The 16,117-nt window shown below is 49.8% G+C and overlaps 1 protein-coding gene across 1 annotated transcript in view; it reads left to right on the forward strand.

Annotated features, from left to right (window-relative positions):
- Nucleotides 1–16,117, forward strand: part of LOC121271227 (adhesion G protein-coupled receptor L1-like) — a 1,693,562-nt gene that overhangs the window by 1,607,942 nt on the left and 69,503 nt on the right. The window contains exons 13-14 of the mRNA XM_041177054.1: nt 774–947; nt 11,320–11,529. Coding sequence (XP_041032988.1) covers nt 774–947; nt 11,320–11,529 — 384 coding nt within the window. The remainder of the gene's footprint in view (nt 1–773; nt 948–11,319; nt 11,530–16,117) is intronic.

The following is a 16,117-nucleotide window of genomic DNA, read 5'->3' on the forward strand; positions in this document are numbered from 1 at the left end:
TCATCTGACCTAATATCTCCTTAACAAAAACAGAATTACCTGGAAAAACTCAGCAGGTCTGGCAGCATCGGCGGAGAAGAAAAGAGTTGACGTTTCGAGTCCTCATGACCCTTCGACAGAACTGTAGTTCTGTCGAAGGGTCATGAGGACTCGAAACGTCAACTCTTTTCTTCTCCGCCGATGCTGCCAGACCTGCTGAGTTTTTCCAGGTAATTCTGTTTTTGTTTTGGATTTCCAGCATCCGCAGTTTTTTTGTTTTTATCTAATATCTCCTTATGTGGCTCGGTGTCGATTTTGCTTATAGTGCTCCTGTGAAGGCCCCTTGGAGCATTTCATTGCGGTAAAGGCACTATGTAGATACAAGTTGTTGTTGTAGGCTATATTCATAATGAGCACATCTTCAATGAGCACATTTTACACTGGCAGTGAATAGGGAAGATGTTTCAGCCTATAGGATTCTATGGGATGGAGTGAGTGGGAAGGGGTGACAGCCTATTGAATTCGATAGGATGTAAAATGGGAAGGGGTGACAGCCTATGGGTTTCTATAGATGGAGTAAATGGGAAAGGGTGACAGCCTCTGGGATTCTTTAGGATGGAGAGAGTGGGAAGGGGTGACAGCCTCTGGGATTCTTTAGGATGGAGTGAGTGGGAAGGGGTGACAGCCTCTGGGATTCTTTAGGATGGAGTGACTGGGAAGGGGTTTGGCCCATGCTGGAGTTGTCTGCATTTCTTTATCCTGCCCAGGATTTAAATGATATCTTTCTCTTTCAGTCAAAAAATCATTTCAATGCAAACTGCTCCTTCTGGAATTACTCGGAGAGAACCATGATGGGATTTTGGTCCACACAAGGCTGTCGACTGATTGAAAGCAACAGAACTCACACCGCCTGTGCGTGCAGCCACCTCACCAATTTTGCAGTGCTCATGGCTCACAAGGAAATTCTGGTAAGTGGCTCTGTGACATTTGAACTTTTTTTAAATTTATTCTTTCTCGGAATGTGGGCATCCTACCCACCTCACCCACCTCACCTACCCACCTACCCACCTCATCTACCCACCTCACCCACCTCACCCACCTCACCTACCCACCTACCCACCTCATCTACCCACCTCACCCACCTCACCCACCTCATCTACCCACCTCACCCACCTCACCTACCCACCTACCCACCTACCCACCTCATCTACCCACCTCACCCACCTCACCTACCCACCTACCCACCTCATCTACCCACCTCACCCACCTACCCACTTCATCTACCCTCCTCACCCACCTCACCCACCTCACCTACCCACCTACCCACCTCATCTACCCTCCTCACCCACCTCACCCACCTCACCTACCCACCTACCCACCTCATCTACCCACCTCACCCACCTCACCTACCCACCTACCCACCTCATCTACCCACCTCACCCACCTCACCTCACCCACCTACCCACCTACCCACCTCATCTACCCACCTCACCCACCTCACCCACCTCACCTACCCACCTACCCACCTCATCTACCCACCTCATCTACCCACCTCACCCACCTCACCTCACCCACCTACCCACCTACCCACCTCATCTACCCACCTCACCCACCTCACCCACCTCACCTACCCACCTACCCACCTCATCTACCCACCTCATCTACCCACCTCACCCACCTCACCTCGCCCACCTACCCACCTACCCACCTCATCTACCCACCTCATCTACCCACCTCACCCACCTCATCTACCCACCTCACCCACCTCACCTCACCCACCTACCCACCTACCCACCTCACCTACCCATCTCACCCACCTCACCTACCCACTTGCCCACCTACCCACCTCATCTACCCACCTCACCCACCTCACCTACCCACCTACCCACCTCATCTACCCACCTCACCCACCTCACCCACCTCACCTACCCACCTACCCACCTCATCTACCCACCTCACCCACCTCACCCACCTCACCTACCCACCTACCCACCTCATCTACCCACCTCACCCACCTCACCTACCTCACCTACCCACCTACCCACCTCATCTACCCACCTCACCCACCTCACCTACCCACCTACCCACCTCATCTACCCACCTCACCCACCTCACCTACCCACCTACCCACCTCATCTACCCACCTCATCCACCTCACCTACTTCACCTACCCACCTACCCACCTCATCTACCCACCTCACCCACCTCACCTACCCACCTACCCACCTCATCTACCCACCTCACCCACCTCACCTACCCACCTACCCACCTCATCTACCCACCTCACCCACCTCACCCACCTCACCTACCCACCTACCCACTTCATCTACCCACCTCACCCACCTCACCTACCCACCTCATTTACCCCTCACCCACCTCACCTACCCACCTCATCTACCCACCTCACCCACCTCACCCACCTCACCTACCCACCTACCCACCTCATCTACCCACCTCACCCACCTCACCCACCTCACCTACCCACCTACCCACCTCATCTACCCACCTCACCCACCTCACCTACCCACCTACCCACCTCATCTACCCACCTCACCCACCTCACCCACCTCACCCACCTCATCTACCCACCTCACCCACCTCACCCACCTCACCTACCCACCTACCCAACTCATCTACCCACCTCACCCACCTCATCTACCCACCTCACCCACCTCACCCACCTCACCTACCCACCTACCCAACTCATCTACCCACCTCACCCACCTCACCTACCCACCTACCCACCTCATCTACCCACCTCACCCACCTCACCTACCCACCTACCCACCTCACCCACCTCATCTACCCACCTACCCACCTCAACTATCCACCTACCCACCTCACCCCCTCACCTAACCACCTCAACTACCTCACCCACCTCATCTACCTCACCCACCTCACCCATCTCACCTACCCACCTACCCACCTCATCTACCCACCTCACCCACCTCACCTACCCACTTACCCACCTCACCCACCTCATCTACCCACCTCACCCACCTCATCTATCCACCTACCCACCTCACCCCCTCACCTAACCACCTCATCTACCTCACCCACCTCACCTACCCACCTCACCCACCTCACCTACCCACCTCATCTACCCACCTCACCCATCTCACCTACCCACCTCACCCACCTCACCTTCCCACCTCATCTACCTCAGCCACCTCATCTACCCACCTCATCTACCTCACCAACCTCATCTACCCACCTCACCTACCCACTCATCTACCTCACCCACCTCATCTACCCACCTCATCTACCTCACCCACCTCATCTACCTCACCCACCTCACCTACCCATCTCATCCACCTCACCTACCTACCCACCTCACCTACACACCTCACCAACCTCACCTACTTCACGCACCTCATCCACCTTACGTACCTACCCACCTCATCCACCTCACCTACCTACCCACCTACCCACCTCACCTACCTGCCCACCTCACCCACCTCAGCTACCCACCTCACCCACCTCACCTACATATCCACCTCATCTACCTACCTCACCTACCTCACCCACCTCACCTACCTACCTCACCTACCTCACGCACCTCACCTACCTACCCACCTCACCTACCTCACACACCACACCTACCTATCCATCTAACCTACCTACCCTCCTCATCCACCTCACCTACCTGCACACCTCACCCACCTCAGCTACCCACCTCACTCACCTCACCTACATATCCACCTCACCTACCGACCTCACCTACCTCACGCACCTCACCTACCTACCCACCTCATCTGCCTCACCTACCTACCCACTTCCCCTAACTCACCTACCTACCCACCTACCCACCTCACCTACCTACCCACCTCACCTGCCTCACCTACCTACTCACCTCACCTACCTCACTCACCTCACCTACCTACCCACCTCACCTGCCTCATCTACCTACCCACCTCACCTGCCTCACCAACCTACCCACCTCACCTACCTACCCACCTCATCCACCTCACCCACCTACCCACTTCACCTACCTACCCACCTCACCTGCCTCACTCACCTGACCTACCTCACTCTCCTACCCACCTCACCTACCTAACCACCTCACCCAACTCACCTACCTCACCCACCTCATCCACCTCACCTACCCACCCACATCATCCACCTCACCTACCTATCAACCTCACCTACCCACCTCAACCACCTCATCCACCTCACCTACCTCAACTACCTCACCCATCTCACCTACCTCACACACCTCACCTACCTACCCACCTCACCTATCTCATCCACCTCACCTACTTACCTACCTCACCCACCTCACCTACCTACCCATCTACCCACCTCACCTACCTATCCACCTCACCTACCTCACCCACCTCACCTACCTACCCATCTACCCACCTCATCTACCTACCCACCTCACCTGCCTCACCTACCTACCTACCTCAACTACATCACCAACCTACCCATCTCACCTGCCTCACCTACCTACCCACCTCACCTGACTTACCTACCTCACCACTCACCCACCTTACCTACCTACCCACCTAACCTACCTACCCACCTCACCTACCTACTCACCTAACCTACCTACCCACCTCACCTACCTACCCACCTTACCTACCTACCCACCTCACCTCCCTACCCACCTCACCTGCCTCACCCACCTACCCACCTCACCCACCTCACCTACCTACCCATCTCACCTACTTCACCCACCTTACCTACCTCATTCTCCTACCCACCTCACCTACTTACCCACCTCACCTACCTCACTCTCCTACCCACCTCACCTACCTACCCACCTCACCTGCCTCACCCACTTACCTACCTCACTCTCCTACCCACCTCATCCACCTCACGCACCTACCCACATAACCACCTCACCCACATACCCACCTCAGCCACCTCACCCACCTCAACTACCTCACCCACCTCAGCCACCTGCCCACCTATCCAACTACCCACTTCACCCACCTACCTATTTATCCACTCACCCATTCACTAACACTCAGACTGGACCTTTAAACTTAGCGTACAACAGCTAGTGCTGTAAAAAAGGGGGCATCTTCCCCCGACTCTACTCCACTCCGGTGGAGTTCCTCAAGGGAAGCTTTGCTGCTCGCTTCTCAGACAGCCGAGATCAGAAGGCCCTGGGAGAACTGCACAGCAGCATCGAGTTGGGGAATTTTCAAATGCAGCGGCAATCCAATTGTCACTGCCGCTGCCCAGGAGATTCGGGGCATTAACTGGTCATAATCACACTGATGTTTCTGGGAATTTGTTGGGGTAAGTTAACTGCCATTTCCTACCTTACGCCAAAAGTACTTCATTTGGGACTTAGGGACATAGGGAATAGGAGCAGGAGTAGACCATTCGGCCCCTCGAGCCTGCTTCATCATACCACTAGATCATAGCTGATCTGCTACCTCAATGCCGTTTTCCTGCAATATCCCCGTATCCCATTTTTCAGCCAGCACAGACACGATGGGCCGAGTGGCCTGTCTGTGCTGTAAATTTCTACATTTTCTAAGTACCTGAAATGGAGGAATGTGCAGGGATGTAGGGAGAGGGCAAGGGCAAGTACATGAATTGTTCCTTAGCAGAGCCAGCATGGCCATGATGGGCCCAAAGGCCTTCTCCTATGCTGTAATAATTCTATTCCTTGATATCTTTAATGTGAAAAAATCTACCGATCTCTGTCTTGAATATATTCAATGGCTGAGCCTCTGGGGTAGAACATTCCAAAGATTCACTGCCCTCTGAGCATAGACATTTCTCCTCATCTCTGTCCTTTTATTCTGAGAATGTGTCCCTGAGGTCACAAAAAAAGTGTCTTTTTTCTAACCTTCTGCTCTTTCTATCATTAAAGGGGAGCCAAAGCACTTTCCAGTAACAGTCCCAAGGTCAAACATTCTGTCGACATTCATTGTCAAATACATAGAATGTCTACCGTGGCAACGTAATAGCGTGTGACCCAGGGAACCACAATCTCGCAGGGCCGGGCATTCAAGAATGGGGAATAGAAGGGAGAAAATGGGCCTCTCTCTCTGATAACCTGTTTCACTCTCTCTCTGATAACCTGTTTCACTCTCTCTGATAACCTACCTCGCACTCTCTGATAACCTGTTTCACTCTCTGATAACCTGTTTCACTCTCTCTCTCTTATAACCTGTTTCACTCTCTCTGATAACCTGTTTCACTCTCTCTCTCTCAGATAATCTGTTTCACTCTCTCTGATAACCTGTTTCACTCTCTCTCTCTCTCTCTCATAACCTGTTTCACTCTCTCTGATAACCTGTTTCACTCTCTCTCGGATAACCTGTTTCACTGTCTCTCTGATAACCTGTTTCACTCTCTCTGATAACCTGTTTCACCCTCTCTCGGATAACCTGTTTCACTCTCTCTCGGATAACTTGTTTCACTCTCTCTCTGATAGCCTGTTTCACTCTCTCTGATAACCTGTTTCACTCTCTCTCTGATAACCTGTTTCACTCTCTCTGATAACCTGCTTCACTCTCTCTGATAACCTGTTTCACTCTCTCTCTGATAACCTGTTTCAATCTCTCTGATAACCTGCTTCACTCTCTGTCTGATAATCTGTTTCACTCTCTGTCTGATAACCTGTTTCACTCTCTCTCAGATAACCTGTTTCACTCTCTCTGATAACCTGCTTCACTCTCTCTGATAACCTGTTTCACTCTCTCTCTCTGATAACCTGTTTCACTCTCTCTGATAACCTGTTTCTCTCTCTCTCTGATAACCTGTTTCACTCTCTCTGATAACCTGTTTCACACTCTCTCTCTGATAACCTGTTTCACTCTCTCTGATAACCTGTTTCTCTCTCTCTGATAACCTGTTTCACTCTCTCTGATAACCTGCTTCACTCTCTCTCTCTCTGATAACGTTTCACTCTTTCTCTGATAGCCTGTTTCACTCTCTCTCTCTGATAACCTGTCACTCTCTCTGATAACCTGTTTCACTCTCTCTCTCTCTCTGATAACCTGTGTCACTCTCTGTGATAACCTCTGTCACTCCCTCTGATAACCTGTTTCACTCTCTGTGATAACCTGTGCTACTCTTTCTGATAACATGTGTCACTCTCTCTGATGACCCTATCTGTTGAGCTGTGCTTTCATTTTTCCGAGTTGCTCACACTCTTGTGTATGGCCAGCATCTTCTGTTTTGGTCTCTTTCTTCCCCGTCTTGCCTCTCTTCCCACTTCCCCCAGCCTCTCACTGCCTCATCACTTCCCTCAAACTTTACTTCGTTAATGCTTTTAATTCCCTTGTTGCTTTTTTCTACTTGACTCAGATGATCTGCTTTATCATCCAGCTGAGTGGTTAAAAATTCCGATTCTCAGCCAAAACTTTGCTGGCTCAGGCCTCCTGGGCCTGAGAACAAAACCTGGGGAACATGGTGCTGAGGGAATGCTGCACTCTCAGAGGAGCTGTCTTTCACATGAGGCTTTGAACTAAAGGCCCCACCTGATCTCTCAAATGAACATGGAAGGTTCCCTGCTACTCTTTCAATCCAAGCACTGGTGTGTTCTCTCCAGTGTCCTAGCCAATATTTATCCTTCAGTCAACATCACTAAAACTAAATGCCCTGCTCATTATCAAACTGCTTTTTTTGGGAGCTTGTTGTGTGGAAATTGGCTAATTCGTTTCCTATATTACAACAGTGACTACACTTCAAAATTATGTTAGCTGTAAAGCACTCTATACACCCTGTCATGGTAAAAGGAGCAATTCTTGTCTCTCTTCATTATCAAACTGAAATTTTTGCTCTTATGCTTTGTATATTTCCTCCCCACACACATTTTCTCTGGATCTCTTATTTTTCAGTTTCTGATACAGGGTCTATGCACCACTGCCACTCTACTACTCTCCTCTCTCCACTGCCACTCCACTACTCTGCTCTCTCCACAGCCACTCCACTGCTCTCCTCTCTCCACACTGCCACTCCGCTGCTCTCCTCTCTCCACTGCCACCCCACTGCTCTCCTCTCCCCACTGCCACTCCACTGCTTTCCTCTATTCCCACTGCTACTCCAGTGCTCTCCTCTACCCACTGCCACTCCAGTGCTTTCCTCTCTCCCCACTGCTACTCCAGTGCTCTCCTCTCCCCACTCCCACTGCTACTCTACTTGCTCTCCTCTCCCCACTGCCACTCCACTGCTTTTCTCTCTCCCCACTGCTACTCCACTGCACTCCTCTCTCCCCACTGCCACCCCGCTGCTCTCCACTCTCCCCACTGCCACCCCGCTGCTCTCCACTCTCTCCACTGCCATTCCACTCTCTCCTCTCACTCCACTGCCACTCCACTGCTTTCCTCTCTCCCCACTGCCACTCTGCTGCTCTCCACTCTCTCCACTGCCATTCCACTCTCTCCTCTCTCCCTACTGCCACTCCACTGCTCTCCACTCTCCTCACTGCCACTGCACTCCTCTCCACTCTCTCCACTGCCACTCCACTGCTCTCTTCTCTCTCCACTTCTACCACCCGCCCTGACTCTCCCTCTTTCTGGTTCCAGCACTTGCAGCCTGTCAGCTTCTTGAGTTCCACTGTACTTGAGAGCGAAAGGGCAGCAGCGAGTGACCTCCCTGACCAGCAGTTGACTCTCTGAGCCAAGATGCTCGGCAGGTCACGCCAAGCACATTGACCCGTGGCAGAGCGACCCGTCAGCCCAGAGCGAGCCCCTGTGTTGGCAGAGACATTCAAACTCCAGCCCTTGTAGCAATTAGTAGCCTTAACGACTGGAGGAGAAAGGATGAAGAGGGTGAAAGATTGCCTCAGGTTAGGCAGGATCCCTCGATAGGTCCCCGTTCAGAATTAGTAATGGTTCAGCGTCAATGCGGGAGGGGGTGACCCAATTTGAAAGGCCCACAGCTTCCTAAATCCTGCAGAATAGCAATAATTCAGTCTCACATCTGACTGATTCCCAACTAAATTGAACCGAGGTGACCCCAGAACATGTAGCGACATCATTTGCAATTCAAAGTCGGTGAAAACCAAGGTCAAGTTTGTAAGTAAACTTTCCATATATTTTGAGAGATGACTGTCACTTTTCCAAATTGCACCAGTTTCTCTGGCTGCTCCCCTCCTGTGCCAACCTAGCAGAATATGGGAGTTTTAAGTAAAATTGCCTTTGGGAGGTAGGTTACATTTACTGCCCAGCCTGGGGGAGTTAAGAGTTAACACGCAGACCAGGTCAGGCACTCTTTCCTGAAGGTCATTAAGTAGCTAGTTGGATTTTGCTGTCCAAGGACATTGAACTATAAATTGCCTGAGTTATAGACTTTCATTCCAGACATTGCCATAGTGGGATTTGATTTCAGGGTTGCTAGACCAGTACCAGAGCCTCTAAGTTATCCATTGCAGATTAAATTTTTCTTAAATCTGTTGACGGGATTTGGGCGTCGCGTCGCTTGGCTAGGCCAGCACTTATTGCCCGTCCCTGCTGACCTGGAGTCACATGTAGGCCAGACCGGGTAAGGACAACAGATTTCCTTCCCTAAAGGGCATTAGTAACCAGATGGGTATTTATGACAAGAGGCAATGGTTTCATGGTCACCTTTAGATGGTTAACTCCAGATCTTTATTGAATTCAAATTCCACCATCTGCTGTGGTGGGAATCAAGCTCAGGTCCCCAGAGCATTACCCTGGGTCCCTGGATTACCAGTTCAGTGACAATACCACTACACCACCTGCCCATCAGAGCTGCTGGGCCCGTGTCTCCAGCAGTGGGGGCCAGCCTCTCTTTGACTCCTGAAGGTGCTTCGGTCCCTTTTCATCACCTGGATGTGAACTGCTTTCCCTTGTCAGAAGCAGTTGGTCTGGTCTATCATTCATCCATGCCCCCATGAGCCACCCTAGAATAATGAATTGGCTTCAATTACCCCAGGGTCCATGGTTTGAAATGACACTGGGCAATGGCCTTTCAATACGCTGAGATCACAGATTCATGCTCATTGTTTGTAAACCCAGGCCGCTGTAACCTAACCAACAGTCAGAGAGCAACTTTACTTGAGTGCAGGAACATGTTCTGTGCTCACTGATGAGTTGTGCGCGGTGTGAATTGAGGATGTTGGGAAATGAAATAACTTCCAAGGGATCACTTTATATGCTCCCTTCTTTACTTTCCACAAGGTTGTGACAGCTTTAAACAGGAACGAGGCGGCCTTGTGGTGCAGAGGGTAGGATCCTTCGTCTCTGAGCTAGAAGCACTGGGTTCGAATCCCACTCCAGGACTTGGGTTCATGAGGTGGCAAAGTGGGTTGAATGCCAACTTCTAAATCATTCCGTTGGAATGGCGGGTGATAAAAGTGGGAGAGATTCCTGGTCAGTCATGTGATTGAAAAAAACATCGAAACCTCTCCAATCACTATCCATAGCTCCAGACTACAATGTGTCTGTACAAGTGAATCTTGCCACAGCAACTCGGACTCCTTGGGGGCTCAGTTGGCCGGATGGTCAGTGTGGGTCAGATTTGTGCCAACAGCATGGAGTTTGATCCCCAATGCAGCTGGGCTAGATTTGGGACCTGCCTCCTTGCCTTACGTGTGATGGCGATCGCAGCATTGTAGGTCAGACCTGCACTCGGAGAACTCACAGAGAAGAAACAGGAATGCTGGAAGGTGCCCTATCAGTCCAGTCGTTAAGTGCTGTACGAAGCTAGGTCTACCTCCCCCACACGCCCCCCCACACCCGCACCCTCCACCGCCGCCTGGCTCTGCTGGGATAACTGACTCTGGGTGGAGTGTCAGTGAGTTGCTACCCTTGATCCTCAGGGTCCTGGGCTGAAGGGAAACAAGAAGTTTAGTTTATACTAGATCCCTGTGAATCGTTGGCTCTCACCCAATGAATGTGAGTTCTCCTAGATTACTGAAGGAAAGGTTCAGAAGGATTATTTTAGGGATTTGGGGTAGAGAGCAGACAAAGAAATGATGCTAAAACCATGGATAGACTCAGACAGTTTCAGAACCTTCTTTTGGGCATCAATTGTCCATCCCTAATTGCCCTTGTTCAGAGGGCATTTAAGATTCAGCCACACTCCTGTGGGTCTGGAGTGTGCCAACCTAGGTAAGGATGGCAAATTTCCTTCCCTAAGGACCAGATGGGTTTTTACAACAATCGGCAATGGTTTCATGGTCATCAACAGACTTGCAATTCCAGATTTTTATTGCATTCAAACTTCACCATCTGTCCTGGTGGGATTCAAGCCCCGGTCCCCAGAGCATTACCCTGGGTCTCTGGAATATTAGTCCAGTGACAATACCAGTATTCCACCACGTCCCTGTTTCCCACTTGATGAATCTTGCTGATACTAGTGTCTCCTGCGTTGACTTATTTCACAGTGTTCTCTCTTTCCTCTCAGTATGAAGATCGCATGCACAGGCTGCTGCTGTCCGTTATCACCTGGGTGGGCATCGTCATCTCACTGGTCTGCCTCACCATCTGTATCTCCACGTTTTGCTTCCTTCGTGGGATTCAAACAGACCGCAACACCATTCATAAGAACCTCTGCATCAACCTCTTCATTGCAGAACTCATCTTCCTGATTGGCATCAACAAAACCCAATACCAGGTGGGTCCCCAGGTATAAGGAACCATCAGTTCAAAGAGTAAAGGCCAGTAACAGGGGTGAGGGAGGGTTAAGGGTCATCCATAAGGTTGGGGCCAGGTTTTTATTTATTCTTTCAAAGGGTGTGGGTGTCACTGCCTAGGCCAGCATTTGTTGCCCACCTATGGTGTAGGTATGCCCACCAATTGGGAAGAAGTTAGGGAAGAAGTTCCAGGATTTTGACCCTGCAACAGTGAAGGAACGGTGATATATTTCCAAGTCAGGATGGTGAGTGGCTTGGAGGGGAACTTGTAGGTTGTGGTGTTCACATGTGTCTGCTGCCCTTGTCCTTCGAGATGGTAGATAGAGTTCATGGGTTTGGAAAGTGCTGTCGGAGGAACTTTCATGAGTTGCTGGAGTGCATCTTGTAGACGATACACACTGCTGCCATTGTGCGTCGGTTGTCGAGAGAGTGAATGTTTAATGTGATGGATGGGGTGCTGGTCAAGCAGGTTGCTTTGTCTTGGATACAGTCGAGCCCCTTGAGTGTTGTTGGAGCTGCAGTCATCCAGGCAAGTGGAGAGTATTCCATCACATTCCTGACTTCTGCCTTCTAGATTGTGGACAGGATTTGGGGAGTCAGGAGGTGAGTTACCCGTCACAGGATTCCCAGCCCCTGACCTGCTCTTGTAGCCACAGTATTTATATGACTAGTCCAGTTCAATTTCTGGTCAATGATCACGCCCATGATATTGATAGTGGGGGATTCAGCAATGGTAATTCCATTGAATGTTAAGAGGAGATGGTTAGATATTTTCTTGTGGGTGTGGATCAGGGGAAGGGTGAGGGAATCTCACCAGTTAGAGACCTCCTTTGAGTTGCTGAACATATAGGTTTTCCTCATAGAATCCCTTCCATTGATGGAAATCCAGCAATAAATACAACATATGTAAGTGGGGTCTAACAAAGTCCTCCCAGTGCCTTTGACACTTTTTACATCCCTGATTAGTGGAACAAATCCAATTGGATCTAGGTTATGTTACAATCAAACCGTGACATCTAGGATAGTAATGGCCTATCAGTGCGATATAGAGTACCTGTGGAGTCCAGTTGAACAAACGACACACCATAGTATGAAAGCAAGTTTTGTATGGTAACAATAGTTTTCCCTTCATGGATCCAAACTTAGACGAATGACAGCGCTCAACAGAAACAGCTACGATACCAAGTTTGGCAGACACTATGCTTGACTGTATCATCGTTAATTATATATAAACTGTATCTTATTATATGCATATGGAGTGCGTTTATTGGGGTTTTCACTTTGAGCTCCTATAAAGAGACACTTACTGAAACTGTGAGGTAGCTGAGTTAGGAGGCGTGTGCTTGTCATGTTTCTCTCTGTAAATAAATGTAAGACTGAGTAAAGATTGCCTCCAGGACCATCCTTCACCAACTGGCTTTCTGAAATATAACTGTAGTGACCATGATCTCTGATGTATCTTGTCAAATCCATCTGTTGGTAAGCTCTGTGAAAGCACAGGAATCTGTTGTTTCACGCGCCCTTGCTTACAGTCAGATAGCTGCAGCAAAACAATGAGATCCTCACTTTGGTATGCTTTTAAATAGGGTAACTCAGTATTAAAAACAACATCAACCACCTGCGTCTCTGGCACTTTTGACAGAGGCTCCCTTTGTTCTGCGGGAATGTCAGTTTGGGGCTGGCCGAGATTCAAGGGCGGCTAACAAATAGGCTCTGTCACCGTTAGATTGATCAAGAGTTCTTGGGTTCTAAATGTTCACCTGAGCTACCAATCGGTGAGGCTTCATCAAACTACCCTTGTCAGGCTCCTCACTGCAGTTGTCTATCCGAAACATACTTTCTTTTGAAGTTGACGATTGAAGTCTGCAGGTCCCAGCCATCTTCCAGTGCCTTCCCCATGGTGGTAACGTCATCACGGTGTGGGCCTAGCTTCGGCAGAACCGGACTCTTTCTCTGGTGGGGTTCAACTTCCAAACATCGGGAGTCTTGCCCCCGGCATAGTCGGACCTGGGCCCTCGTTTAAACATTGGAGGCGGGCTCTGGCCTGGTTTAAATATTGAGAGCGGTTTAGGTCCTCAATTAAAGGTTAGAGGCAGGCATTCAGATTCGTAGAATCGTAGAAGGGTTACGGCACAGGGGGAGGCCATTCGGCCCGTTGCGTCTGTGCCATCTCTTTGCAAGGGCAACTCGCCTTGCACACTGCTCCCTTGCCTTCCCCCCACCCCACCCCACCACCTCCCCCTCTGTAGCTCCGCATTTCTTTTTCTGTTCAGATAATTACCCAATTTTCTTTTCAATTCGAGCCCGCCTCCACCACACTCTCGGGCAGCGCATTCCCGATCCTAACCACTCGCTGCGTAATTTTTTTTACAAAGGTCTTCTTCACGTCACCGATGCTTCTTTTGCCAGCTCAATTATTGGGGGCAGACTTTCCGACCTCCACGCAGCTGGTAAGGGAGGGCTGCAATTTTTAAAACTACCGCAAAAGATTGCAGAAGGCTGAGTTGCGCTGGTCACCATTTGCGCTTAAGAATCCCGCGTTCTTTTTTCCGTCGGTCACGCCGAGGTCAGCAGAATTGTGCCGAAAAACCAGTGCCAACCACGCTGAAGCTGTAGGCCCAGCTACTTAACCGCATGGACCAACTAACGTTGTTGAGAACAGTATTTTATTGGGCTGTGTGTAACTTTGACAAACCATGATTCCCTGCCCCGAGGCTGCCAAGAATCCGTTTCATAACGCGGGACTGGAGTAGCACGTTGGCCAGATGAGGCAGGGACAGCAGATTCTATTCTCTGAGGGACATTAGCGAACCACTCAGTTATTTTTTTTGCAATAATCCAGTATCTTTTACGAACATTTTCAGATGTTAGCCCACAAATTAACAGATTTATCGAATCCCACTTCGTAACTTGACAGAGAGTAAATGAACTGCACTGGGTAACATACCCTTCCAGCGACGTACATGCTCTGCTCGGCTGAGATGTATGGCATCCAGAGATTTGGCACACGCCCCAAAAGCTTCAAGCTGTGTACTTCAGGCTGATTCCGACTTTCTTGGTCCATATTAAATTATAAGTGTTGGCCTTTTTGGTCCTTCGAGCCTGCAACGCCGTTTAATAAGATTGTGGCTGATCTTCTGCCTCACTCCACCTTCCTGCGCTATCCTCATATCCCTTAATACCCAAAAATCCAACAATCTCTCCTCTGAATATACTCAATGACTGAGCATCCACAACCCCCCCTGGGATTCACCAACACCTGAGTGAAAATGTTCCTCCTCACAGGTGAGGCGGTGACACCATGGTATTGTCACTGGGCTGCTATTCCAGAGACCCAGGGTAATGCTCTGGGGACCTGGGTTCATAATCCCACCACAGCATATGGTGAAATTTGAATTCAATAAAAATCTACAGTTGAAAGTCCGATGATAACCACGAAACCATTGCTGACTGTCATTAAAAAAAAACCCATCTGGTTCACTGATCTCCTATAGGGAAGGAAATCTGCCATCGTTACCTGGTCTGGCCTACATGTGACTCCAGACCCACAGCAATGTGGTTGACTCTTAAAATGCCCTCTGAACAAGGGCAATTAGGGATGGCCAATAAATGCTGGCCTAGCCAGCGATGCCCACATCCTATGAATGAACAAATAAAAAGTCCTAAATGATCAGTCCCTTAAACTGAGACTGTGCCCTGCACCACCCCGCCCCTCCAATGTTTTTAGATTCCCCAACCAGCCCTCAGTATCAACCCTGCCAAGGCCCCCTTCAGAATTTTATATGTTTCAACTAGATCACCATTCATTCTTCTAAACACCAAGGAATATAGGCCCAGTCAACTCGATCAAATTATGTTTTGTCTTTCAGCAGGAGACATACTCCAGTAGGTCAGCTGTGTTTTGTCCTGTGTCAGGCAATATTCTTCTCAAATTCTCTCCCTGAGGCTGTGCCCCACCCACAGTGCCATGGTCTCCATCATGGGTAGAGCAAGGAGGCAGATCCCAAATCCACCCCAGCCAGAGCAGGAATCAAACCCCACGCTCTTGGCACTGATGTGATCCACACCAGCCATCCAACCAACTGAGCCAGCCATCTGTGTTGCATGTTTCTGTCTGGAGCTATGGATAGTGATGGGAGAGGCTCCAATGCTCTTTCCATCACATTGGCTGACCAGGAATCTCTCCCACTCTTACCATCTGTCATGTGGTGGCAGGATTTGCAGGTTGACAATCAATCTGATTGGCCACATTAAGAATGCACCTTCCTTAGCCATCAAGTCCTCAAGTGGAACTTGAACCTGAGGCTTCTGGCTCAGAGGCAGGAGCACCAATCCACTGCACCACAAGACCTCGTCAGATAAAATGATATGGGATTATTTGCACTCTGCGGGATTCAGAGTTGGCAAAATGTAGGATCAATTCTCGATTAATCTAATTTTAAATGAGTTTGGGGCATTTTGATCCATGTTTAATATGTCTAAATGCTGCAGAGAAAAATTGCCATAACACACAGCCAATTGGCTCATCATGCCCTTTCTCAGAGTTGACAAAAATGGAGATAAAAGTAT

This window comes from Carcharodon carcharias, chromosome 30, assembly GCF_017639515.1.
Source record: "Carcharodon carcharias isolate sCarCar2 chromosome 30, sCarCar2.pri, whole genome shotgun sequence".
Classification (NCBI taxonomy): Eukaryota; Metazoa; Chordata; class Chondrichthyes; order Lamniformes; family Lamnidae; genus Carcharodon; species Carcharodon carcharias.